The following is a 27,795-nucleotide window of genomic DNA, read 5'->3' as shown; positions in this document are numbered from 1 at the left end:
CATATAAATATGCATACTTAAAATGTCATGGCAAATGTATCGTAATGGCTTGGTAACTGAGTTGGCTGTTTTTTCTCACCATCATCCTGCTGTACTTTTTAACAACAACGCAGTTCAGTGCCATTGGTATCATATGGGATAGAATTAGTCACATACTGTCTATAAAGGCTTGCTAACATGATGACGATACCAAAGTTTAAGCTCAGGCTTGAACAGCCCTCTTATTTGGAGACACTTAAGGCACAAGAAATGACAACATTGACTCTGACGGTTGTCCTCCCATCACATTCCCTGGCATGAGCTGTTGAACAGCGTAGGAGGAACCGACTGTTTGTTCCACTCCTACAGTATTCAGCTCTGAAGGTCGTTCTTTCCGTTCCAATGGAAGACAGACTCAGTGAGGTCAACAGCTGCTCACCCCGTGGCCACACACACACACACACACACACACACACACACACACACACACAGCGTCCCTCAGCCAGCGCACGTGAGGTGCGCTCAATAAGCGGCACCGCAATAAGCACAGCAGATATATTCATTATGATCTGTCCTCGATCAGAGCCGGTACAAGATGTATTTTCCGAAGACACAGAGAGAACAAGGAGGAGGAGGAGGACGATGACGAGGGAGGGAGGTCAGAGGAAGCTTGTTGTTCTTCACTGTGCCAGGACTGCAGCTCAGAGACCACCATGAGAGCGGTAGGAGTCTGACCGACCACATGGTGCTGTCGTCTCGGAACCGTGACATGTTTCAGCTGTCTCTCTGTCAGCATGGTCTGGCTCCCAGCAGCCCAGCCCAGCGGGGCGCCTTCTTGCTCCCGGAGCCGAGCCCCCCCAGCACCTGTGCAGCCCCAGCAGCCTGCCGCAGCAAAGCGCCGGTGTCTGCAGAAACGACCTAAAGCCGTACTAGCTTCCCTCTGATCCGACTGACCGACATGGCTTTTTTAGTCTTCACACAGCCCCTGCAAGTGTCCTCTTAATCAACAAATTCTAATGTGAGTAAAGTATCTGAACACCAGCCATCTGCTGTTTTTTTGTCACTGGGGAGATTGATTTCTTCTTGTAGTGTGGTACAGACTGTGATCACGTCTTAATTGTTTTATTTTTTGTAATTTATTATACTAGTGCACAGTGTCCGTAGTCATGGTCGATCGATCTATCTAAAACTGACATTTTGGTTCCTGAGCTCAAGTCCAAATGAATGGAGGTGAATGGGCGTCCGTGGTCATGCGGCTCTGTAGCGCCCCCCCTCGCGCTGGAGCTGGCGGGGGAGGGGGGGGGGTTCGGCCAAACCCTGGGTCTCTAGCGCCCCCACACCGGAGCTGGCTTCGCTCAAAGTTTTGTTTTGGCTGTGTGTACACGCACGTGCGACATGTTTGGTCGTGCTGCGTTCGTTACGTTGAGACCTTTCTGCCAGTCCAAACCGCGTGTCTCTGTCGAGATATGGCCGCTCTGCTGGCTGGGTGGTGAAGTGCATCGTCGGCCGTTCGACCCGTCGACCCACCCATTTGCCTCTTTACAGATAGATACATATCTCCCATTATGTAACAATGGCACATAATGGTCTCGCGTTACAGTACAGTACATTCACAGAGTCGATCTGAGACAACAAGTTGGCAGGAGCTTTGTATCAGTCTGTTCATTGATCCGCTAGGCTAGTGTGAATCCCTCACATCACATGCTCTCTAACCCCCAGCTTTGGCTGTCCTGTCCTGTACATGTTCATCTGATCCCCGACCCTGGATCCACGCTTCCTCCAGCGTACACAGCCCTACGCTCACACCCTGTCTCTTGTCACTGTGCTGCTGTCTCCATTATGATCACAGGATCAATCCCTTCCACTGTCGGTTATGTAAACCCAGTCAGGGCATGGGTGAACCTTACGTAAGGTGTTTGTATGTTGAGTCAGGGTTGCAATTAATAATTGATGTGGTCTCATTTCCAACAACAACCCTACAGTAGAGAACTGGCTTATACATACAGTAAGAGGAGCAGACAGTGTGTCGTCATTACATCCAGTGAATAGTTATTAGGAACATTTCCTAGAGGTCTAAGTACATGTGACAATGTTGCTGCCAAGCTGTATTGGATCATTAGTATTTTTTCAGTTGGCTTTTCATCTGAGAAGCAAACACTGTGGTGGGATGCACCCTGTCACCCCACAACACACACACACACACACACACACACACACTCCCAAAACACGTGGAGCTCCACATGGACGGAAGTGTGTTATGGGAGTGTTGGGTGGGATAATAATCACAGTCTAAATAATTCCAGCGAGGGCATGACATTTTCCTCATTCATTCCCCTGTTTGTGATCTTGCCCTTCCCTAGGCATAGCCCTGTTCTATGATACCATGCTGTCAACGCTGGCTAACTGTTCCTGCTGTTCAGATTGGCACACAACTGTGAAATACCTTGGGTGGGGTTGCACGAAAAACACACACGTGGGGGAGGCACAGTGCCAGGCTTAGAGAATCTCACAGGCAATCATCTTAAGCCTGCTTTCGGCCTAAACACACGACAGAGCCCTTCTAATCCCCGTCACACACTGAACTAACTCACAAACGGGAGCCACAGTCACCCTAACACTACAGTAGAGGGACCTGACCCTCGCTGACGGTAAGACACTTCCTTATCGCAGCGGCGGTATAGATTTAACAAGCCCACTCTCTCTCTTTCTCTCTACCGCCTCCGTGTGTTTAATCCTCCTTAATTAACCAGTCTGCCCTGAGTCTGTACAGCCTGACCCTTGCACTCGGAGAACACGCCCAGAGGGAAAGGGGCTAACCACACCGAGGGCGGCCCAGACTCCTCCGGGGCTTTACGCCAGACAGCAGGTTTTTAGTTTCACCCTCTACCTCTCTTACTCCCTCTCTCCCACGCTCCGCTGACTCCTGCTGTACTGCTGTGATACTGTGTCAGAGTTATTCTGAGCTCTCCTGCACTGAGACTATTGTCTGAATCAATTATTAATGCTCCCTTATAGTCTGCTGGACTGAGAAGGGGGACCACGGCAGCAGCTGACATGACCTTTCCTACACACTAGAGGCGGGGAGAGAAGTTGCATCATACCATTATACCATCACAAATTGCATCATACCATCATACCAGCAAATTGGATCATACCATTGCCCTTATCATGATGATATTGATTATAAGTATGAGTGAATGTACAAAACTGCCAAGTCTCCATCCATCCATCCATCCATCCATCCATCCATCCATCCATCCATCCATCCATCCATCCATCCATCCATCCATCCATCCATCCATCCATCCATCCATCCATCCATCCATCCATCCATCCATCCATCCATCCATCCATCCATCCATCCATCCATCCATCCATCCATCCATCCATCCATCCATCCATCCATCCATCCATCCATCCATCCATCCATCCATCCATCCATCCATCCATCCATCCATCCATCCATCCATCCATCCATCCATCCATCCATCCATCCATCCATCCATCCATCCATCCATCCATCCATCCATCCATCCATCCATCCATCCATCCATCCATCCATCCATCCATCCATCCATCCATCCATCCATCCATCCATCCATCCATCCATCCATCCATCCATCCATCCATCCATCCATCCATCCATCCATCCATCCATCCATCCATCCATCCATCCATCCATCCATCCATCCATCCATCCATCCATCCATCCATCCATCCATCCATCCATCCATCCATCCATCCATCCATCCATCCATCCATCCATCCATCCATCCATCCATCCATCCATCCATCCATCCATCCATCCATCCATCCATCCATCCATCCATCCATCCATCCATCCATCCATCCATCCATCCATCCATCCATCCATCCATCCATCCATCCATCCATCCATCCATCCATCCATCCATCCATCCATCCATCCATCCATCCATCCATCCATCCATCCATCCATCCATCCATCCATCCATCCATCCATCCATCCATCCATCCATCCATCCATCCATCCATCCATCCATCCATCCATCCATCCATCCATCCATCCATCCATCCATCCATCCATCCATCCATCCATCCATCCATCCATCCATCCATCCATCCATCCATCCATCCATCCATCTATCTTCATCCGCTTATCCGGGGTCGGGTCACGGAGGCAGCAGTTCCAGCAGGGGGCCCCAGACATCACTTTCCCTAGCAGCATCAACCAGCTCTGCCTGCAAGTCTCATATCTATTTATTTCTAGTGTACTGGATCTAAATGATGACATTGAGAGATGATAAATAGGTTTATCACAACAATTCATGCATGTGTTTTATTCAAAATCTGTCTAATTAAGTCTTCTGTTGTAAAGACAACTACACAAGGCTGAAAGTGTTCCACCTCCACAAAAATCCCACAAAGCATTGCATAATCTTACCAGGATATCCTCCAGCATCAGTACACAAACCAATGGTTAATCCTATTAAATTCACCATGAAAACTCCCTGAGTCCATACATAATGCTACTATAAGAATATGTTCTCTGGTGCATTCCTTCACAGTTTCATATATTCCAAAAAAACTAATAATATAATATAAAAATCTGTAACACTATATATGAAATGATGTAGTCTATTCAGCAAGAAACAATGAGGGCTGTTGGTGAGGCCTAACAGTGAGAAACTAGCTCCCCCCACTGGCTATTCAGGATTTGTCCAGTACCGGTGTCCTTTCAGTAATGCTCAATATACATTACTGTTATGGTACTAGTCAATGTATCAACTTCAGAATAGCAACTCCAATATTGCTAAATAAGAGCACAATCTAATGCAGGGTATAACAGTTCAGCATACATTCTGATGATACATTCTACCTACTGTTTCAAATTGACAGTGATGGGGAACGAGAACGACTGAGGGACAGAGAAAGAGAAAGAGAGATGGAATGCAACGATGGTCAGACAGGAAACAAACTGTACACTGAAAGGATGGACCAAAGTGGGTGAAGGAATGTAGTGTCACAGACACATTAACAGGCCGGGCCAGCGGTACAGTGGGCGCCAGGGAGATAGAGAGCGCCGAGGATGAAAGAAACAGACAGAGTCGGGAGAAAGGGAGGGCTGATGGAGGGCGAGCTTGGCCACAGAGGGGGACTCACTTGGCCAGCTTCATTTCTATCTGCTGGCGGATCTCCTGACGCTCCTGGTCACTTCGCACTGGAAAGATGTTGCGGTCCTCCAGCTCCTGCTTGCTGGGCCGGTTACGCAGTTTAACAGTCAGGAGTTCCTTTCTCATCCTACTCGGCAAGGTCCCTGTTATTAAACACAAGCACAAAGGTCACTAAACGAATAAGACCTGCCTGAGATAGTTTTGCTCTTATTCACATGCTTTCCTCCTATATTTTCATTTAGAACCACTCAAAATATTAATTACATCAAAATCAGCCACAAATGGTTATTAATTTAATTGCGCTAAACTTATATATTTACAACACAGCTTGTTTACATTGGGTTCACGTTTTAATCCGTAGTAGTGTACCTCACATGGCAACATTAGAAGCCTGTGTTTCCCCACTGACCTACATGCTGTGACATCACTACCCGCCTGCCCAGGAAGTAGCCCAGGAAGTAGGGCAACACAACAGATGTTGGTGACCAATGAGGTTGAAGGAGTAAGCCCTCTTATTTTTGTCTACATTGTAAATCTCCCATTTATACAGTTAAAGTAAACATTATCCTAAGGGATTATATCAAATTATTATCCTACAACAATGTGTGAAAGGAAGACCACAATGGCATCAGAGATGTCTGTGCGACCGCGGCATTAGGAGATGGTGAAGCACGCAACAGAGGGCTCCAGTGTGTAAAGGCCTACCGGAGATGACAGACTCGTTCCAGCTGTCCTGATCACTGTAGAACTCGTCTAGACGGCGGTTCTCCTTGTTCTCGTCGGACTCCTTCTTGCTCTCGCACTCTCCGGGCGTCTCCTTCTCCGAGCTGGGCGTACGGGACAGACGTCCGTCGGAGCGGCGCTTAGGCGACGAGCGCATCTCCTTCCCCTGGAAACTAAGAGTCACGGAGCGGCGGTCAGAGCCTCAGACCGGCTCCGCCGTGCTTGTAACGCAGCTGTACATCTAGAGGGGACTAGCGCCTTACCTGTCCTGTCGATGTTTGCTGGCCAGAGCTCGGTGCAGTTCCTCAATGATGCAGCTAGGGGGCAGATGTGGGTGCAGGGAACCCAGGTGGGGGGAACCAGTTGGGGTGGAGATCCGTCCTCGTAGCAGGGATCCCTGGGGGTCTTTGGGAAGGGTGAAGTTCCTGGGCAGGGTGGCAGGGGACTTCTTCACTCCCACTGGGTGAGGCCCTATTTGGTAGATAATGATTTTCTTTCAGTAAATAAAAAAGTTTATTATAACCAAAAGCTTAAAATGCAGTGAAAAGCCTTACGGCTCACTCACCATCGAGACTGCCTAGTCTGGTGAGTAGTTTGACAGGAAGACTGGGAGGAGGAGGAGTACTGGCCCGTCGTTGGGGCGGGGCCTTGGCGACCTCCTTGGGCCCCTCAGGGATGTCCACTGTCACCATGGAGGAGTCATCGGCGGGCTTGGTCAGGGAGGCGTCTTCCTCCTCCACTTCTTCATTCTGACTGTGATCTTCCATCGTCTCCGAATCTTCTGTCAAATCTTGAACTGAAACAAAGGACGTTCAGTCATTTCCACTGTTAAGACCGGTCTACTTTGAATCCATTTACTTTCATGATCTCTGTCTTCACCCAGTGGTGGTTGCGAACAGTTGTATATTTTCAACAGTGCACTGACGGTCTAAATCTTGATATTTCACAAAACGACAAGTACAAACAAGTGTGTGTTCTCCCTAGAAGGACTTTGATGGAGCTGGATTACGTGTTGACGGATCCAAGTCACTTCCCAGGTCCTCTGTGGTGTTGGCCAGGGGCGCCATAGGCTCCTCATCTCTCTCCTCCCCATCTGAATGTGTAGGTGTGTCAATGTCCTCCAGGTCACCCCCACAGGCCAGACCAGACTCTAAAGGGAAGCGGACAAGCGTCATCACGCAGTAAAACCTGCCTGCATGAAAAGGCTCAATATGGTTCATTAGGATTAACATTACAAGGAGGAGTAAAATGTAAGCAGTAGTATTAATGAAACCGTTCATATTGACTGGTTTGCCTCATCCCAACTTAGCAATACATTTAACAATATTGTCGAAAGCTCTCCTAATACTCCGGATATTGTCATGATTAATGAATCCACCAAGTCTGTATTTATTTTAGAAATTGGATGTTCTTTTGACATGTACATGGACACTTGCTTTAGCTATAAAATATCAAAATATCAACCACTTGCTCATGCCATCTCTGCATGTGGGTATAATTGCAAAATTATAGTTTTGATATTTGGCAGCTTAGGGCACGTACACAAAATGTGTGTGCGAGGACTCCAACTTGCTGGACTGGCAAAAAAATCTGCAAAACACTTAGTTAAGTACTGTTCCGTATCTGCCATCATTGGCAGTCATTTCATATGGAAAAGACGCTGCTGCCTATATCCATAAATAGCCTTGATCTCCCTGCTGGGACTACATTATGTGAATGTGATCTTGCACTGCGTTGTGTGACTCTTGCTACTGTTGGATTTTGATATTGATTTGTATCTTTGATTGAAAATCCAATAAAGAAATTGAAATGTGTGTGTGTGTGTGTGTATGTGTGTGTTCAGTTGTGCGCTCTTCTCTCTCACCTGGCTCGGCCTCCTCCAGGCCCCGCCTGGCTAGGTCATCTCGGCCCTGTCGTGCAGCTGCCTTCCTCTCCAGAGCTGCAAGACACAAGCATTTCCCCTCTGTTTACCCCTCGGAATGGAGAAAAGGCCACTATGCATATATTCAAACTAATAACTCTAAAACAAATCTGTTTTTGTATTCAGTGGATTCACTGATTCACATATCCCATGCACACAATTCCAACATAAACAAACCACTGTTCCTTACCACAAAGCATGCTAACTCCTGCTAAGTGTCACTCACTTGTGGAACTCTGCTTCAGCTTCTCGTTTTTCTTTTTCCTCCACTTCCAGGGCTTGAAGATTCTCCCCAGGCTGGCCAGTTTACTGTTGCGTCTGACAGGGGGGGTTCGTACTCCTGAAACTAGGCAGCCTGAGTGGAGCGCCCTTTGTTGGTCCATCACATCTGCAACATGTGAGAGAGAGAGAGAGAGAGAAAAAGAGAGAGAGAGAGAGAGAGAGAGAGAGAGAGAGAGAGAGAGAGAGCGAGAGAGCTCTATAAAAACAACAACATTCACCAATATCCAGGACAGGGTCCTCAACTAATGAACGTAATTTGAAAATGTTTTACGACAAAAATGTCTGAAACAAGTGGCGGATTCAAGACTAGAAGGAAGCTGAGTACAGAGTGGAAAATGACAGCTATTGCCTGTAAAGACCCACTTATTCCAGTCTGCTTACTGAGTGAGAGGAGTGCTGGAAAGGACAGAGAATGCTATTGTTTGTCTCTGACTCAAACCCCCTAGTCTCACACACACACAAACAATGGGCTGCTTTTAAACACACGACGCCATTGAAACACGTACAGAGATAAAGCCAGCTCCAGCTTAGCTCCTTAATTTCTTGTGACAAACAGGAGCTTGTTGCTGCCTTACCCCTGCCTCTTACTGTATGTCCTCAGATTTTCTAAATAAACACAAATCACATCAATGATACTGATTTAGGCTCAAATGTTTGTTTTATTGACAGGATTCCAACAGTCGTGTATCTCTATTGACAGGCACCAGTCGATGCACATCACTTTTAATACGTCTATACGTGTGCTTGTGCAGTAATGCAGGCTGGGCTGAGGAAAATGGCCTGAGAAAAGAGACTAGTGTTTTGACTGAGATGCCTCTGTCGCTATGCTGCGCTGGGTGACAGAGACTGAGAGTGGGAGGACAGAAATAGGCACTCCCACACAGTCTGGCTCAGGCAGAGAGCTGAACACCTCAGGGAGCGCACAGCTGAGCCGTGGGCAGCGCTGGGAGATATTGCTTCTGTGCAGACCCTTTTTTTTTTTAACATCAACCTCAGTACAAGCTCACATCTGTTCATTCGACTTCGGGATATCGTATAAGTAGCCTTGTGAGACCATCCTGATTTCGCGAGATGACATTCTGTTTCTCTCGCAAATCAGTCTGGATACTCAGTCTGGATAATCAAAAAACAGTCTCGGCAATCAGCGTTGGCTCTGAAGAATTTGGAATACAAACAGCTACACTGGGCGGGTTTAGGTGTGATGACAGCGAGGAGCGGTTGAAATTAGCGCATGATAGACGTGCTAGACAGATCGTTCATCCAATCACCTGCCAAGTAGTTTTGAAAGTGCCTGCACTTTTCCAAACAGTTTCCAACAGAGAGTTCCCAGATGATTATGTGAAGTAAACCATCTGGCGCGTCAGTTTATCGTATAAGTATTGGTACAAGCACTCTACTGGTATCAGAGATAGGGAATAATGCTACTTGCTGATCCGATACCATGACACAATCTCATGACAGCATCATAGCAAAGGAAATAACAGATTCAATAACATTGAATTCAAAACTTTGGATGACCAAACCCTCTCAGTCGTTGACAATGTGAGCTTTCATCACTTGATTGTGCTTAGATCCAGACTACTTTCAGAGCTCGTACAGCTATTTATTCATTTAAACAGAAAACGCTGATCGGCAGATACAATGGACATTGTACATCCCCTACTGTATGTCCATCCTGCATTCAGACTGGAAGCAACATCTGTGAGTGACTCTGGTTTCACTGACACCATCACACTCTTTGACCCCCAACAATGAGAAGCAGGTCAGCTGCCCGAGTCATGTCTGCCCGACTAACCAGATGTATAGAATTTAGGTCAAGCCTGTAGTTACTGCAGCAAGCAACCCCAGGGTCAGGCTGTCGTTGCCATGGATACCACTCTGGATGCTGCAGAAAAGGCCCTGAGAATCACAGAATCACAAGAGCATGAGGAAAAGGGGGTTGCTGGGTGGATGGGAAGGTTGCTGCCTCAAAGAGAGATAAAAAAAAAAACTACAAAAAGAACCAATCACAGCCAAGCTGAACCAATGCACAATGCAAGGAAGGAATTCCTTTATTTTTAATTTGCAAGTTGCTTTAAAAATGAAATAGGTCTACTGTGGTTTGAAAAAAGGAAATATATTTTTCAGGACAAAATAAATGGCTTTAATTGTGTGTTTTGTAACTATAAAATGGCCTTGAAAGTCAAAGTCAACAAGAACAACAACAGTCTTGTGTTTCAAAGGGCATGTGCAATACGCTGGCACTGTACATGTGGTTTGCCCCAGCCATGATGACTTTACTACGTCAGACTAGTAAATGAAATAATAGTAGCCTAGTAAGCCATATCCATGCACAGTTGTGATGAAGGGTCCTCTCATTATTTCAATTAAGAGAGCAATAGGCTAGCCAATACAAGTCTCGAAAGCCTCCTCCACTGCTATTGTCAAACAAGGCTATTTATAATGACATGTGAAACCGCAATACTGAAATTTGTCTCATGAGACTCCTTCAGCGTTGAACGTGAATATGAATGTCTTTCGCTGCCTTTAGCCTACATAGGCTAACGTTTGGCATTTTTTAGAAAACAACAAAAATGAAACTCCCCATGAGGAAAATTTAACTTACATATACACTAATTGAGTCTTCGAATGTCTGTCAGTCCCGAAAAGCTCTGTGGACCCCGAAGTCCCGTGATGCCAGTGAGGAAGTGATTGAGGGCGTGTAGTGGGATGTGATCGGAGGAGGAGCTGGATGGAGGTACGGTCAGGAGGTGAAGACACAGATATGATCAAATATTAGCTATCAAGTAAAGGATCACTGAACATCCTGCTGGGTTTTTTATCATGCGACATCCAAAAATCGCTACTCTCTCCTGAGGGTGTGTAGACCACCCCATGACCCCGCCCCTTTTACTGCCAATAATGGAGCCACATACTCTAAGTCTTACTTGAAATAGATGTTTCTTGTATAAATCACACATACAGTATGGCACTATTAATCAGCACGTCAAAGTAGACTTATTGGACGAGCCTATACTGCCAAACAGAGAAGGTGTTATTATGAAATCTACTGATTTGTAAATAAATGCCATGTAAAATGAGCATGTCTCTTTGTCATCCTCAGGGATGTACCCTCATCGACATGTTTGTTGTCGTTGCAATCAATTGCTGGAGAAACAGAACCCTCTGTGATTTCACATCAGTCTCGGTAGGTCTGACGTCCACATTAACCACAGAGAGGGATGGAAAGTAGCCTAGAAAGTGGGATGGGAAGGGATATATGTCCCTTGGGATATGAAGGAACAGTAAATACAGTAAGTTAATAAACAAAAGCACCTGCTATTCCGTGAACATGAAATGAGCTCTCATGAGATCTCATCTCACGGCTGAGGTACCTTGAGTGATGCTCTGTCCCAGAGGAGAGAACATAGAACCAGCCTCTGTATCAGCAGTTGTTTAAGAAGTCTGTAGTATCTAAGTCTGTAGAATAGTAATTTGCTACAAAGGGTCTTTAAAATTTATTTTTTGCCACACTGTAACCACAAAGTAGGCTACTGTAACTGAATCAGAGATAAGCTATTGATACAGTAGTCTTGGTGTACACAAAGACTGTGATGATAATCCAACATGTACTGTAGTGGTCATGCATTTGTTCGATACTTGCTCTTACAGTATAAAGCTAGTTTCAACATTTTTGAGATTTCTTCCATTTTTGATTTAGTTAGATCACCAGATTGTGACCGATTCCATTACCACAGAACAGCATTCCGGCCTCCACGCGGTATATTGCATGCTTTACTGAAGCTGGCATGAAATCAGCCTAAATTGTATCATATAGATTGCAGTAAGGAAGGGGTACCACATGGCACTCTCAGCGTCTGTGAGGTAAAAGTGGAGGTTTCTCTGTTATTCCACTGCATGGGGCTATTTCAAGGTTGGGAAGGAGTCCAGATTGCTCAGGTTGAACGTGGCACCGTCTGGGTCTGCCTAAAGGGTACACTCACAGACTGGGCAGCCAACACAGGATGCCGATGTCCACATGGCACACTCAGAGCGGTAGGGATCAGAGACTTTAGCTTGCACTCTGGGCTCAGACAGAGGCCATTAGGAGGGATTACCACTTAGATACCCGACAATTCTGAGCAGGACTGTTAAGGTCGCCTTTCCAAAGTATAGTTTTTGCCATTGCAGATGGCAAATCCCACATGTCCTGTCACACTTACAGTGTGAATAAGCTGGCTTCTGATGAAAGATTAAATGAATTTTAGGAGCAAGTGCAAGGTTCTAATTAATCTCTCTGTGTCAATTATATTCCACAACAGCAAATACACACCACACACATACACAGACAACACTCAATCTAATTGAGTGTGCTAGGACTACACGGACGAATCACAGGCGCTTATGCTGTCTGACCAATCACATGCGTTCCCGCTGAGTGCGCTGTGCGTAGCAATTTCACTGAGAAGATAGATAGCAGTAGGTCAAGACAAGTGTCACAAGAGTACCTGCAGCCGTGAGTAGTGAAAAAATTAGCGAAAATGAGGTCAGTGAGTTAGTAGCAAGAAAGGGATCAACGTCCGTGATTTGGGATTTTGGTTATTATATATTAATATTATATATTAAATATTAATCGCAATTATTAATCGCAATTACCATTTTGAAGCAAATAATCGCAATTATTATCTTTTGTCATAATCGTGCAGTCCTACCTGGAGTTTCAAGAACCTAGTTGGGCCTCTTCAATCTTAATGACTTCATTAGCTGTGAGGAAACACACCAGTGCAAAGTCTGACTCCTTGTTGCTTAAACCTCAGATTAATAGTCTCCATTTATATTGGCACATTTGTAAAGACGTAATTCCAGGAGTATCTAATTTGTGAATCCAGCAGCCAGTCCCAACAGATTGATGTATAGCTGTCCTCCCTCACACTCCGCTGTGCGTGTGACTGATCAGTCTTTCCACTCCCACTCCAGGCTTTGCGTGTTGCTTTAATTACATCTGCCAGTGCTACAGATAGGAAAATGTTCCCTCCATGATAAAACCCTGACTGTGGTTTTCAATTCATTTCTCTGTGTGATTCACCGTAGGTTTCTTGAATACACATAATTCAAATCAACATACTACATTTAGCTCAATAGTGGTCAACACTTGGTTTTCTGCATTATCTGCATGGAGATGATCAATATCATGGTTTGGGTGTTTTGCTCCAAAGTGCTCCATTTTCTGGCAAAGCACATTGTAGATGTGAGAAGGATCAGCTGGATGCTCTGACGTCTCCTTGTGTGCAACATATTGCTTCTATTCAGCTCTGAAAGGATTTAGGTCAATGCATGAAACATTCATAAAATATACATTATGAGTAAATGGCTGACGGCTCTGTTCAAATGGCCTCCTTGAGAAGCAGACAAGTCCACTTCCCAGTATCTGGGTAGAATCCTCCCTCTGCGTCTAGCCAAAGACTGGCGCGCGCACACACACACACACACACGCACGCACCCACTCATACTCCTGAATATGTTTACGGTATGCACCGGTATGAGCCCAGACACTTTCCTTGTTGTAAACATGAAATTTGCATCAAGCACTTAATCTCCTTCTTATATAATACAGAAACCTCAGAATGTAGGACAGATACAGTATGTATCCATTGAACTGTAAACGCTTTACGTAAACATAACACAATACTGCGTAGGCAAACATCATGGAGACGAATGACACAATGCAGCATAAAAACAAAGCACATTTGGGGAGACAGTAAGCTACTTAACTGTGTACAGTACAGTATGTAGGGCAGTGAACACAAGCCTTGTCCCATCCATCTGAGTTGTGAGTTGTTATTATTATCCGTAAGAGCTGCTCACTTTGTCTTCCTCTTTTTTTCTGGGGGACTTTGACACACCGGTGGAGGAGGTATAAGCCAGAGGTTCCTGACCACCCGATTATTGCTCTTCTCTGTCAGTCTAGTGTTTGAATTGTCTTTCTCTGCTGCTTTCTCTTTTGGAGGAGATTAAAATGGCTTTGCTCTAATTCTGCTGCCAGGTACCGAGAAACCCGGGCTGCTTAACGAAGTGCACAGAGACTAGACCATACTATCTAAATTTGTTCTTTCTGTGCTCTCTCAAGCCTGCCTTTGCAAGCTGGCCAATCTCCTCGCCCTGACACAGAGACAGCCTGACTCTCCCAGTCCAGTCCAGTCCTCAATCAGCACTGAAGCATGGTCTTGTCTACCTCCCCGTCAGCCAAACCAGCTTGGCCAATGGGAGATGCAGAGAAACAGTCATTTCTGTGTCCTTTGAGTTGATTGGAGGAGAGTGGCATCATGTCTCCCCCTGTTTTGTTTTGTTGTGTTGATATCTGTTGTCCTGAAATCAGTTGGGTCAAGGGAAATCTCTGTCAGCAATGGTTGGTTTGCTTTTGCTTTTCTACTACCTGGTTCGCTTTTCTGCTACCACAAACTGCTGGGCCACTGATTCCCTAAAACATCTATAACAAAACATTGGGGAAAAACTCACTGACAAATACACATTTTCATTTGGTGGCAAAGTCAGATACTCAATAAAAATTCCTCCAAATAACCTATGCTAAATAGCCTTCAGATGCCAACATTATTTCTGCAATGTACCATATTTTTAAAACTTGACTCAATGCCATCATTTTTAAAGTTCAAGTCCATGATTATGCACCATTGTACATATGTCTGTAATTGTTTTAGTATATCTAAACATTTTTTTTACTATTTTTATATTGAGTTTATTCATTTAGTTACTGTTTTTATATACATTCCTGTGTCTCTGTCCTTTTGTTGTTGTGGTCGTTGTTTATGTTTTGTTCGCTCGTCGTCACTGTAAATGAGGGCAACCTCAGTGCCTCTCGCGCATAAATAAAGGTTTGTGTGTGTGTGTGTGTATATGAAATTAATCACTTTCATTTTACTCAAAAAAAGCTATTTAACACAGCGTTTGAGATGTTTCCCATTTTCCAAAAAAATAAAATAAGTAATATATATATACACACAGTTGTGGTCAAAAGTTTACATACACTTGTAAAGAACATGTATGTCATGCCAGTCTTGAGTTGGGTCTTCTGAAAATGTGACCAAATCTGCTGGATCAAAAATATACATACAGCAATGCTAATATTTGGTTACATGTCCCTTAGCCATTTTCACCTCAATTTGGCGCTTTTGGTAGCCATCCACAAGCTTCTGGTTGAATCTTTGACCACTCCTCTTGACAGAATCGGTGCAGTTCAGCCAAATTTGTTGGCTTTCTGACATAGACTTGTTTCTTCAGCACTGTCCACATGTTCCCAATGGGGTTTAACTCAGGACTTTGGGAAGGCAATTCTAAAACATAAATTGCAGCTTGATATCGCCATTCCTTTACCACTTTCTATGTGTGTTTGTGGTCATTGTCCTGTTGGAACACCCAACTGCACCCAAGACCCAACCTTCTGGCTGATGATTTTAGGTTATCCTGAAGAATTTGGAGGTGATCCTCCTTCTTCATGATTCAATTTACTTTCTGTTAAGCACCAGTTCCATTGGCAGCAAAACAGGCCCAGAGCATACCACCATGCTTGACGGTAGGCATGGTGTTCTTAGGGTTAAAGACCTCACCTTGTCTCCTCCAAACATATTTCTGGTCATTGTGGCCAAGCAGCTCAATTATTGTTTCCTTTGACCACAAAACTTTCCTCCAGAAGCCCTTTTCGTTGTACATGTGATTGCAGGAAAATTCAGTCGAGCTTCCTTCTTGCACAGCAGCCTCTCAGCCCATGGCGATGTAAAACATGCTTGACTGTGGACACTGGACACCGACACTATGTTCCAGAGCAGAGGTGAGAGCACTGACATCGTGGTGTCAGGACAACAACCTCCTGCTCAACGTCAACAAGACCAAGGAGCTGATTGTGGATTACAGGAGGCTGCAAGGAGGGGGACACACCCCCATCCACATCGAGGGAACAGAAGTGGAGAGGGTCAGCTGCTTCGGAGTCCTGGGAATCAATCAACATCAGTAAGGATCTGAGCTGGTCACACCACACAGGCGTGGTCGTAAAGGCAGCGAGACAACGGCTTTTCTTCCTCCGGCGGCTGAGGAGGTTCGGCATGGACTCCAGGATACTCACCAACTTCTACAGGTGTACCATCGAGAGTATCCTGACTGGTGGTATCTCGGCCTGGTACAGCAGCTGCACCACCCTCGACTGCAAAGCTCTGCGGAGGGTGGTCAAATCAGCACAGCGCATCACTGGGACTGAGCTGCCAGCCATCCAGGACCTCTACAGCCAGCGCTGCAGGAGGAAGGCCCAGCGGATCCTCTCCGACCCCAGCCATCCCAGTCACAAACTGTTCACACTCCTATCGTCTGGCAAGCGGTACAGGAGCATCCGATCCCGAACCAGCAGGTTCAGGGACAGCTTTTACCTGCAAGCCACCAGACTCTTAAACCACTGACTTTAAGACTTACATGCCCACCGTGCATGCACATGCGGGTGCACACGCGCACAGCACCTTAAATGGTCACTTCTGCCACTTTACTTATTTATCTACATTGATGTTGCACTGTATGCCTCTATTTTATTATATTCTATGCCCTTTTGCCTTATTTTATCTCGCAAAGTTGAGTCGGCTCTGAGCCAAAGATTTTCATTACTGATGTTGCATTGTTATTGAGTATATGACAATAAACTGGAAACTTGAGCTTCTAATTCATTGCAGATCTGCTCTTTGGTAGTTCTCGGTTGACTCTTGACCATCCTGACAAATTTTCTCTCAGCAGCAGGTGATAGTACAAGTTTTCTTCCTTATCATGGTGGTGACACAACTGTGCCTTGCCCTTTATACTTACAAACAATGAATGAGTTTGATTGATCTTGGGACCTGTAGCTGCTTTGAAATGGCTCCAAGTGACTTTCCTGACTTGTTCAAGTCAATGATCCGCTTTTTCAGATCCGTGCTGAGCTCCTTTAACTTTCCCATTGTAGTGTTTGTGGCTGAATCTAATGATTGTATCAAATGAGCCCTATTTAAATGGGATCCCCTATTTAAATGGGCTCAGAGAAGTCAATAGCTGTAGTCAATCATAATCACTCACAAGACGTTAAGATGCCATGCCACAAAGCTAATTTGATTGACACAACTTTCTACATCACCAAAATTGATCATTCATGTTGTTGTATGTATATTTTTGAATCAGCAGATTTATAGAACAACTAGGGTGGGGTGGACACAGTGCTCTTCTAACCCGCTACTGTTGGCCAGGTGGCAGGGGGACTGCTAGACCTGACAGTGACACAGAGATGCAGTAAGTGGCTTACCTGTTTTCACTGCAGCTTTATCTATGCTCTACCTCTCTGTCTGCCAACCGCTTGTGACTATATTTGGCTTTCGTCACAGATTCTTTCCCTGAAGCGTCTCTCTTTTGAGCTCACACCACGCGTAACTCTCGCCGGTCTGTTCCAGTGGGACTACAATGCAGCAGTTGGCTCCTGTGATGGATGCGAGCGTTTTTACAGGAAGACTGTCTCTCTGACAGCACCTAAACATAAAGCAAGTGTACTGTACCATCTTATTGGGTGTGTGAGTATAGAACACATAGTATGTATAGGTTTAATGAATGACTGTTATGAATACATTGTAAAATATGATGCCCTGTAACTTAGAAACATATGTTCATTAGACTTAATTTTGGGTGCACTGTTGGCATTATCTATTTTGACTGAGTTTCTTCTACTTTTTGTTCTTACAGTAAATGCATTTCAAATGAGTTTACTGAACTTAGTTATCTGTGTTCCTGAAAAAAAAATCTCATAAATATAGGTCCCTTTACTTAAAAAGCAACAGGTTTCCTCACTTGTTTTTTTTAATTTTTACATCTTATAGTGATAGGCTGTGCTAGCCATACACTGTCCTTTCATACAAGTCGACAACATATATTTGATAATACACCACCTTCCTCACTCTGGAGATTAGAGATATGTATGGGTCTGCCCTGTGACCGCTATTACAACACCCCAGCTCTGTCAGCCCAGCCAGAGCTCCACCAGGCCCAAACAGTTGATGATGGCGGCAGATCTGAAGCGGAGATACCAGTTTGTCAGGAAGAGGGCGGCATTAACCCTGACAGCGCAAGTTCCCTGAAACACTGAGCATCTCGGCCCTGCATACAAGTATGGATGGTAAATCCCATCGTGACAACAAATGGAATATCATTTTGAGTAACCGCATCTATGTGCATGTTTTAGCCATATTCCTCTGATCTGTTGGCTAAACGTTTTTCAGAGAACAGCTGAACATTGACTCTCCTCATCTGGGAGGTGTGTGGGAGGATGCCGCCAGGCACTAGTTGCTGTGTCTCTTTGTGCTCCCCTCCCCTCTGAACACCGAGACATAATCATACCACTGAATATTCGCTGCAGGGAAGACACCCTAGCTATATATAGGCCATGTGATTAATAAAACATGAACGGTGAAGATTCAAATACAAGGAGTCCTAATCCTCCTAATCAGGCCTCTATCGTCTGCATTGGACATGAGCAGGGAGAGAGCGAGTAATCAGGGAGGTAGGGAGCAATCAGTGTCTTGAGGATCGATGAACGGAGGACGAGGGTGGACAGAGTCCAGAGAGATGGAGTCTTTGATGTGACTGATAACTACAGGATCAGCTCAAATGAGGGACAGGGTGAGTGAGAAAGCACTCGCAGGCTAGAGGCAATGCTGGAGATCTGTAACATCATACTTCCATCTTAATTGAGAGTACACACACACATACACGGCTATACCTACATTCCAATTTACTGAATTATGGCTATGACTGAAATCAGTAAGGTGCAGACACAAGCGTATTTACTGCTTAAGTCAGAATGTTGTCTAGCCTGCAAATGATGGAACACACACACACACTAGAACACTACCACACGCCCCCACCCCCAACTAAATCTGAATAACTAGATAGACGCCCTCTAGACAGTAGTGGAGACATATATAATGTGGGTTCAGTCTGCATGTGGTTGGCTGAGTGAGATGTCGATCAGTCTGATAGATTAGAGATTCTTTTGCTGTGGGCAGGTCAGGCTAAAGGAGACCACAGACCTTCAGTTAGAGCACATGAGGGATGAAATTGGACAACATGGAAGTCTGACATTGCAGTCTGCCTATGGAGCTGACGTATGCATTTGGAGCTGTTTGTAGAAATGCAGTATAACAATATTCTCAGGGAAGGTGTACAGATTTATCATAAAAACACACCTCATCTCCAGCAGTGTGAAGAACAGGGGATTGTTTGTCATGTCAGACATATTGCATTTATATTGCATAAATCTTGTGGCGTTTATTCTGTGACATTTCCCAGTTGGTTGCTGTGTTCTCTGAGATCTCTCTCTCTCTCTCTCTCTCTCTCTCACACGCACACACACACACACACACACACACTCTCTCTCTCTCTCTCTCTCTCACACACGCACACACACACACACACACACACGCACACACACTCTCTCTCTCTCACACACACACACACACACACACACACACACACACACACACACACACACACACACACACACACACACACACACACACACACACACACACACACACTCTCTCTCTCCCTCATTCAAGCCTTTACTGAGGGTTTAGCTTTATTCCTCAAGTGCATGTTCAGGAGCCAGGATCAAAGCCGCAGTGGGGGTGCCAGGGGGGATGAAAGGGCTAGTACCAAGCAGAGGGGGATGGAGAGATGGGGGAGGGCTGGGTCTCACTGCTGCATTGCCCTATCTCCTCACGTTGCATGGAAAGCAGCCGGCTAACACGACAAATCTGTTCTGCCACTGAAGGGCAGCCATGCTCCTTGCTGAAGTCTGCTTAAAGATTAACATGCAGAATGCTAACTAATAACATGTGACAAGACCTTCCAGCCCATGTCGTCTCGGAATAGGTTAGGAGATGTTCTGGTGTGACTGTTATGTAACTACAACAGCAACGAAACAAACAGTGAATTCGGTACTGATGTCATAGTAGCGGTAATACAAACAGTGCCTATGCTGGCAAGAGAATTCAGACTTTTCTGTACTGTACAGCATTACCGGGATGAATGTCAGTCAATAGAGACTGAGGTTCAAATCCAATGACACTATTTCATCTTGGTGTAATCATCCCCCTGACAAACCTCAAATGCTGCTATGGGGTTCAGTAATTGAACTGTGTTAAAAGCTCTTTGTTTGTACACAGACAGCGGCTGTGAGGTATCAGATTTACAACTATGTACATGGATCCTTTTCCACTACTCCACAGTATCGATTCGAGAAGCAGTATTAGAGATGCAGTATGGGCTTTATAATTGATATATTTGCAGTAGACATATTTTCAACAAATGAAAGGAAAAATCTGAACAGCACCTGCTTAGGTAGTCTCTCGTAGACAGATCTTAAAATGGCTGTTGGCCAGCACTCAAATTATGATTTAATTCTGAAGTTGATACTATTTCTAAGGCAAAACACCATTTCAACTGTAAATGTTAATGCATAATGACATTTACATTGACCACAGTGCTCATGAGTCATGTGTGGAACACGACCATATGAAAAGCTGTTGAACTTGAATTTTAACTCTTGGTTGACAAAGCACTTGAGTACACTGCGAAATCAGAGTGTAAAGGGGGAAAGATTCACCACCTAAGTAGCCAGACAAACACCATCTCAGCTGACAGTGGGGGTGCCAAGTGCTGGCCTCAGCCCTTTCAGTCACCATGGAAACACCTAAATACACAACGAGCACTGTCATCAGCTACAATACACTCAATTATTGTGTGATGACAAGGTTCAGGCACTCATTTGTCCATCAGAGTACAGTATGTTCTCAAGGGTGAAGCCTAATAGATGATACCGGGCACTGAGAGATGGGTGACTATATTAGGAAATAATTTGGCAATGATCCTGTTGCAGTTCCCCGCCCCCCACACAATTGCAGCAAAGTGAGCATGCCTTGCCTAAAAATGATGATAATTTGCGCTAATTGAAAACTGAAATGTTTTTAGCAGACTGAAATGGTGATATTGTTGCCAAAACGCAGCTTACCTGCCACAAGACTTGTGGAAATAAAGATGATCTGACTGCTTTCCTGAACTTGTTCATAAGCAGATATCTTGCAAGATAGTAGGCTATGAATAGCCTAAATGGGTCTTTTGGAAACTGAAAATAAGCCTTATTTGATATACTTCCTAAATAAATAACAAGGTCTCAATTTTGGCCTTAAGAAGCATGTTTCCTCTAGCATAATGTTCACCTGAGGAATAGCCTAGTATATAGACCTGCAATTAAATACGCGGTAATATGCGAAGCCAAACGTTTGCCAAGCTTGTGAGTAAGCTTAATTTGCGTCTGTAAATGAAGGATTCAATTGCATTTCACTTAGCCTATCTTTTTCCGGATACATAGTGGCCTATTCGATAGTCAAGTGATAGCCTACGTTTGTTGCATGTAAATCCGTTAGCAGAGTGCGTGACGGGCAGTACACCCACATCCCATTACGAAAAATAGCGTTGTAAAACAAATGTAGAAAACACAAAATTAGCCACTGAATAAGATAAGCATCCAATGTGGCAATTACCTGTTCTGTGCGCTTCACTGATGCGAGCCTCGGTGATGATGCTTGGGTCACTTAGAGATCTACCTCGCTGCAGCACACAATCCTCATCCGATGTAGCCATGTAGATAGAAACAGAAGATTGCAAAATTAAATATTGAGAATATTACCAGCGTCAGTCAAGGTCACTAGCGTACAGTAGTGTTGTAGATTTAATTAGGTTGGACAACTGCAGCTTGTGGTACCCGAGAGGAAACGCTCGGGCAACCCATTGGAAGAGCGCGCGCCTCTCTGCATTCGCTGTGTGCCCACAGAAGCGCGCTCCCGAATTGTGGTGAATTCTGACATTGCGCACAGAACCACCTCTGAGTTCGGTAGCCGATATCGTGTTGAATTGTTAGATTACAATGGGATGTTACATTTTGCTTGGCTTTAAAAAAATAAATAAAAATAAACATGTTTTCTAATTCTAGACAACATTTCAGACACCCAACCCATTTCAGTCATGCCCGGTTCTTGGTAGCCTCCAGGCTAGCCTAGTACAAGTAGCCTACAGCTGGCAGAAAACCTCAGTCAGTTCCCGTTCATATCAAATCCCGCGGTTGCAGACTTTCCCTGCTGATGTCAACTTGATTTCTGCCAACTATCAAGTGGAGTGGTGCTTAACTCCACTCCAGTCATAAGTATACTGATCGAATGATTGCTTCAACACAAGAAAGGAAGAAAGGAAGGGCGCGATTTGAAGTATTCGAATTGGGCCATTAAGCGGGCTCACTCACTGTAAACATGACTGAGGATGTAGAAAGCGAGGATTCAAGAAGAGATACATTTGCGGCAAATGCGTCTGAAAGAGATTCGATTCCAATTCCTGGCGGTGCAGAAGTATCACAAGACCTCCGAAGTGTATTGGTCACGAGCGTTTTAAACCTGGAAAAGCTTGACATAGACCTTTACAGGTAACAGTTGGCTAACAGTTAGCACTATGTGATTAGCTTATGTAGCATAGCCAGATAACGTTAGCCAAAGCTACCGCTTAAGTTAACTTGATTGCTTTGCGAAGAGCAGTAACGTTAAGTGTCACGAGGTATAGGCTAACCCCCATCTTCTGTGAGTCGGGCGGTCGCTCCTTAGCCAATCGTAGCTAGCTACGTTCACTGAAAAAAAGAGAAACACACGCACAGCGGCCAATCCCATCAAACTTCTCTTAAATTGAAACTTTCAGCGAGCAGACTGGGGTTTAGCAAAGGATCTGGTCCTGGGCTTCGCTCCACTCATAGAACTGGGGTTACAGTACGTAGCCCGAACCATCATTCTATTTTGTTGCAGGGCTAGCATAAGCGGAGCGACACGACCGCACCACTCGTGCTGAACCCATTTCAGAACAGGCCAGCCAGACCATAGCCAGGATATAGAGCCTGCAGCTCCAAATCCTGCGCGCTGAATGCGTTCTGAACCACTTTCGGCATGAAATAAGGGTCCGTGCACAGTAGCCTACAGCCTTAAACACTGTCTGCACGCGCAAGTCACTGACCCGCTTGCCCGACGTCAAGGTGAGGAGCAAAGCGGTCCACTTGAGGGCCGAATAGAGCTCCACACACATGATGCCCAGGAGACGCATCGCCGATAGGGCTGAGACCGCCGACGGGCGAAAAACGTGGAGGGACTGCTCCAATGTCTCTCCTCGGCGCGGACAGGCACCCCCTCATGGTCTCCATCTCGTGTCTAGGCTGATACCTAGGTAAATCACCTGACGGGCCGGCCATAGAGCGCTCTTCTCCCAGTTGATAGCAAACCCAAGTAGGTGAGATGGCTCACTAGCATGGAGGTGTGCTCCAATGCTAGAGTCGGTGATGGAGCTAGAACCAGCAGGTCGTCCAGGTATGCACTGTCAGCATGTGAAACTTTATTTTGGATAGAGCCTTGTTGAAAAGGTGTAGGTCCAAAATTGGTCTCATGCTCCTGTCTTTTTGGGCACAAGGAAGTAACGGGAGTAAAAACCCTCGTCCCCCTTCGACATGAGCTCCGAGATCTCTGCTGACAGCTGCAGCTTGGTTGGGGGACGATATCATCGTCTCCACAATTTCCTGGAAGGGCGGTGGAGAATAGTGAAACTGAATCAAGTAGCCCTCCATCAGAACTCGCTTCAGCTACTTGGACAGCAAGCATTTGTCCTGCCAAGCTGCATAGCGTTCCGTGAGCAGCTGCGCAGGTGACCGTGGCATGCGAGCTAGGAATTGCCCATATTCCCATTTGGCCCCGACTGCCACCGGACAGTAGATATATTCCGGTGTGCCTGCTCGCTAGCGCGTATGACCTGCCAGCCGGGAGCCGCTCCATTCAAACTTGAAAGAGACAGGCCTGCCGAGTACGCATCAAAAACAACTTTCCGCGAAGTTGCTGTGCTAGTCAGAGTGGCGCTATCAACAGACGGGGGTAGAGCTCTGAAGTCATGCACTGCCGGAAAACGGAACCCTGCCCCGCTCGCTCTCGTAGAGTGGATTGGCAAGGCGACTGTTAAGACTGGTGTCGGCGAAACAGATGGGAAGCTAGAAATGGCGGTCTTCGCAGAACCCGGCCCCATTCTAGCTTCAACTGGCCGTACACCAGAACACCCATTTTGCAGAGAGAGGTGGGTGACGAAGTAAGAAGTGCCCGGTGCATCCTCTTGGCAGGGTCAAGACAGGCGCAGGCCGGGCAGTCGGGAGATGGCGCCATGCCGTCTTGGGGGTGCTGTGGACCCAAGCGCACGAAACAGTAGAGATTCTCCTCTACGTGGTCAAGGTCGCAGATTCTCTCTGGAAGACTAGAGAGCGGTGGCCGGGACGCCGCTGGCTCAGCGGTGAGCTTGCTGTTCATCTTCTGAAGCTTCTCTACAACTTCAGTCTCTGCGAGCTGAATGTTTCTAGGAGAAGATTGCTGGGCTGGCAGCCCTCGTATACTGTAGGGCACCTGTCTCTGGCTGCAGGTGCGCGTGTGTGTTTTGGGGCGGCTGTAGCTCAGTTGGTAGAGCGGGTTGTTCAATGATCGAAGGGTCACTGGTTTGAATCCCAGCTCCGACTGTCCCCATGTGTCCTTGAGCAAGACACCTAACCCCAAATTGCTCCCAATGAGCAGGTTAGCACCTTGCATGGCAGCTACCGCCATTGGTGTGTGAATGGGTGAATGAGAGGCCATTGTAAAGTGCTTTGAGTGCTGCTAAGGTCGAAAAGCGCTATATAAGTGCAGTCCATTTACCATTTACCATTTTTCAGTGAACATAGCTAGCTACGATTGGCTAAGCCATTAAGGAGCGAGCACTTGTGGGGCAAAGCCCCATGAAATAGAACCCCACATGCATAGTTATTGTAGCCTATTTTTAACATCTGTAGGCTGACGTTTCATGTGTTCCAACCAGTCTTGTATAATGAGAGCTCAACCTATCAATGCAAATATGAAAACTTAATTTCCTTAATTTCTTTGTGTTTCTAAAACAGACTTTTCAAAAGAACTACTAGCTGTAATAGCTAGATACACTTAGAGGTCATATAAGATACCACTATTTTAATTTTTCAGTTTCCTTAGTGTAATGCTCATTGTAGTAATGTAGCCTACATTTGTGTGTGATCTGCAGAGGAAAGCACCATTGGGTACCCCGCAGTCAGCGTCTATTCGGGGGCCAGATTATTGGTCAGGCCCTCGTGGCCGCAGCTGAATCTGTCAGTGAGAATGTTTTTGCCCATTCCCTTCACTGCTACTTTGTACGAGCAGGTGAGATGTAAACCTGAAAAACAGCAAGCTTGAGTTCCGAACAACCATCCAGAGAAAAAAATTAATGCTGATGGTAATCATTTGTAATGTGATTTTGCAGGAGACCCCAAGGTTCCGGTGTTGTACCAGGTAGATCGCACACGAGACGGTCGAAGTTTCTCTGTGCGATCTGTGAAGGCAATTCAGCGTGGGCAGCCTATTTTGATCTGTCAGGCATCCTTTCACATGCAGCAGCCTAGCCCCTTGCAGCACCAGTTTACCATGCCCACTGTCTCTCAGCCTGAGGATCTGCTCACAGTGGAGGAACTCATTCAGCATTACCTCAGGTATAATGCTGCCAGCAAAGACTGTGCATATGACTGCAGTTCTGAAAAGTACTTGTCCTGGGAGTAATTAAAAGTATGGCTCAGGCTGCATGGTATATTACAAGATATGTGCATGGTATTTTACAGTAAACCGGACCTGGCTGAGAACGCAAAACAAGGGCTCAACAAAATATTGGCTGATGAGTTACCCATTGAAATAAAACCTGTCAACCCGCCAGACTTTTACCGGCGTGTTGCCATGGAACCAAAGAAGCTATTCTGGGTGCGAGCACGAGGACATATTGGTAAATTTCTGTTACTTTACCAATATAATTTACCTAATAATCCTTGTGCGCATGCATGCTTGAGGTACTGTATTTCACCCAATACACCAAGAATATAAAAATGCAGAAGAAGCGTATTACTGGACAAAAAGCTCACATTGCTCACTTATGTTTTTCCCCAGGAAAAGGGAACATGAAGCTGCACTGCTGTGTTGCTGCCTACGTATCTGACTACTCCTTTCTTGGCACAGCGCTGTTGCCTTACCCACAACACAGGGTCCAGTTCTCTGCCTCTCTGGACCACGCTATGTGGTTCCACAGCACCTTCCGGGCCGATGAGTGGATGTTGTATGAGTGTGAAAGTCCATGGGCAGGTATAGGCCTACTTTATGTCTCACTGCCAATCTATCAATTTGCTTAAAGATTAATTGTACAGCATAACCTTTTTTCTAGCAAAATACCAATGTTCCAGGCCTACTCATAGTGAAACATATGAATCCTGGTTTTCATTTGGCTTCTTTTTTTTTTTCAAAAGTGATATTTGTACTAGGTGCTCACATGTCATCTCATGGGAGCAGCTCTGTGTGGAGTATGCAGGCTGCCTTCTAGGTGAAGGTGGTACAGCTCTACCTAAATACATTTTGGAACATTTTAAGGGGATGGGGGGGTAAAGACTGAAATTGGGGTAGATAGTTGCACTTGAATGTTTCATATCCACAGTGCATTCTTTGCTTCATCCTACAGGGGGCAGCAGAGGGCTAGTCCAGGGACGTCTGTGGAGAAGAGATGGGGTGTTGGCTGCCAGCTGCGCACAGGAGGGGGTTCTAAGAGTGAAAGCAGTGTCTCAGAGTAAACTCTAGGATGGCTTTTGTAGGATGCTTCCTGGATTCTCCAAATGCACACCGAACATGGTCTTTGGATCACTTTAAATGTTTTACCTATTACTTTTTTGTAACCTTTCAAGATATGATTGAGTAATATATTGATTTGGGGAACTATTTTAACTAGACGTCATGCAGGTGTAGCCTACTAATTGTTCTAGCTGTAGTATGGACAAAAGTATTGGGACACCTACACATTACACCTACAGGAGCTTTTATGACATCCCATTCTAAATTCATAGGCATCCTAGCCCTTTCCAGTCCCGTTGTCGCATTCCGCTCGCTCATGCCAGACAACAGTCCTTTGCCGGTCCATTCACTTTGCCGTCAAAAAAAATCGGTGTCGGCCTAGTTAGGAGAGGCGCTCATATTTACAAGTGTCAGATAAACATGAAACTTCACTTACCTAAGCAAAGTGGTCTATTTTAACAAATGCTGGGTTTTGAAGCATCGGCGCTTCCAATAAATAACTTATTTAGACGCGTTCTGTCCGAGTGAAATTATTTTTCCGAGGGAAAAATTCTATTGTGGTGGCGGTGCTTGAAGCTTCGCCAAGGCTTCAAAACCCAGCATTTGTTAAAATAGACCCCTTTGCTTAGGTAAGTGAATTTCATGTTTATCTGACACTTGTAAATATGAGCGCCTCTCCTAAATAGGCCGACACCGATTTATTTTGACGGCAAAGTGAATGGACCGGCAAAGGACTGTTGTCTGGCATGAGCGAGCAGAGTGCGACAACGGGACTGGGAGCTGTAGCTGCAAAGGGGGGACCAACTCCAAATTAATGCCTATGAATTTAGAATGGGATGTCATAAAAGCTCCTGTAGGTGCAATGTGTTGGTGTCCCAATACTTTTGTCCATATATTGTGTATTTTTCATTGCTTTGGAGAACACTGTTAATATGGAATTAATTGCACTTGATTGCTTGAATTACTGAAATAAAATACATTT

General features: G+C 45.4%; 2 protein-coding genes across 5 annotated transcripts in view; one reads left to right on the top strand and one right to left on the bottom strand.

Annotated features, from left to right (window-relative positions):
• phactr3b (phosphatase and actin regulator 3b) overlaps positions 1-21,782 on the bottom strand; it is a 32,517-nt gene extending 10,735 nt beyond the window's left edge. The window contains exons 1-9 of one of the 4 annotated variants that reach the window (XM_084440555.1): positions 12,750-13,780; positions 9,854-9,957; positions 8,003-8,164; positions 7,720-7,794; positions 6,865-7,005; positions 6,421-6,651; positions 6,119-6,326; positions 5,838-6,028; positions 5,122-5,275 (exon numbers count right to left, since the gene is read on the bottom strand). In XM_084440555.1, coding sequence (XP_084296681.1) covers positions 5,122-5,275; positions 5,838-6,028; positions 6,119-6,326; positions 6,421-6,651; positions 6,865-7,005; positions 7,720-7,794; positions 8,003-8,159 — 1,157 coding nt within the window. In that variant the 5' untranslated portion in view covers positions 8,160-8,164; positions 9,854-9,957; positions 12,750-13,780. Of the gene's footprint in view, positions 1-5,121; positions 5,276-5,837; positions 6,029-6,118; positions 6,327-6,420; positions 6,652-6,864; positions 7,006-7,719; positions 7,795-8,002; positions 8,165-9,853; positions 9,958-12,749; positions 13,781-13,809; positions 14,220-21,650 lie in introns of those variants that run through there. The other 3 variants (XM_084440552.1, XM_084440553.1, XM_084440554.1) reach the window with 3 other exon arrangements.
• A 553-nt stretch (positions 21,783-22,335) lies between these two features.
• acot8 (acyl-CoA thioesterase 8) lies at positions 22,336-27,781 on the top strand. Its single transcript, XM_084440596.1, has 6 exons — positions 22,336-22,582; positions 25,237-25,373; positions 25,474-25,699; positions 25,826-25,983; positions 26,145-26,336; positions 26,707-27,781. The coding sequence occupies exons 1-6, from the start codon at positions 22,413-22,415 to the stop codon at positions 26,820-26,822; spliced, it is 999 nt and encodes a 332-aa protein (XP_084296722.1). The 5' UTR covers positions 22,336-22,412; the 3' UTR covers positions 26,823-27,781.
• Positions 27,782-27,795: the final 14 nt, after the last annotated feature.

This window comes from Borostomias antarcticus, assembly GCF_949987555.1.
Source record: "Borostomias antarcticus genome assembly, chromosome: 7".
In the NCBI taxonomy this organism is placed as follows: Eukaryota; Metazoa; Chordata; class Actinopteri; order Stomiiformes; family Stomiidae; genus Borostomias; species Borostomias antarcticus.
Note: the sequence above shows the minus strand (reverse complement) of the source record. Positions and strands in the feature narration are given on the sequence as shown.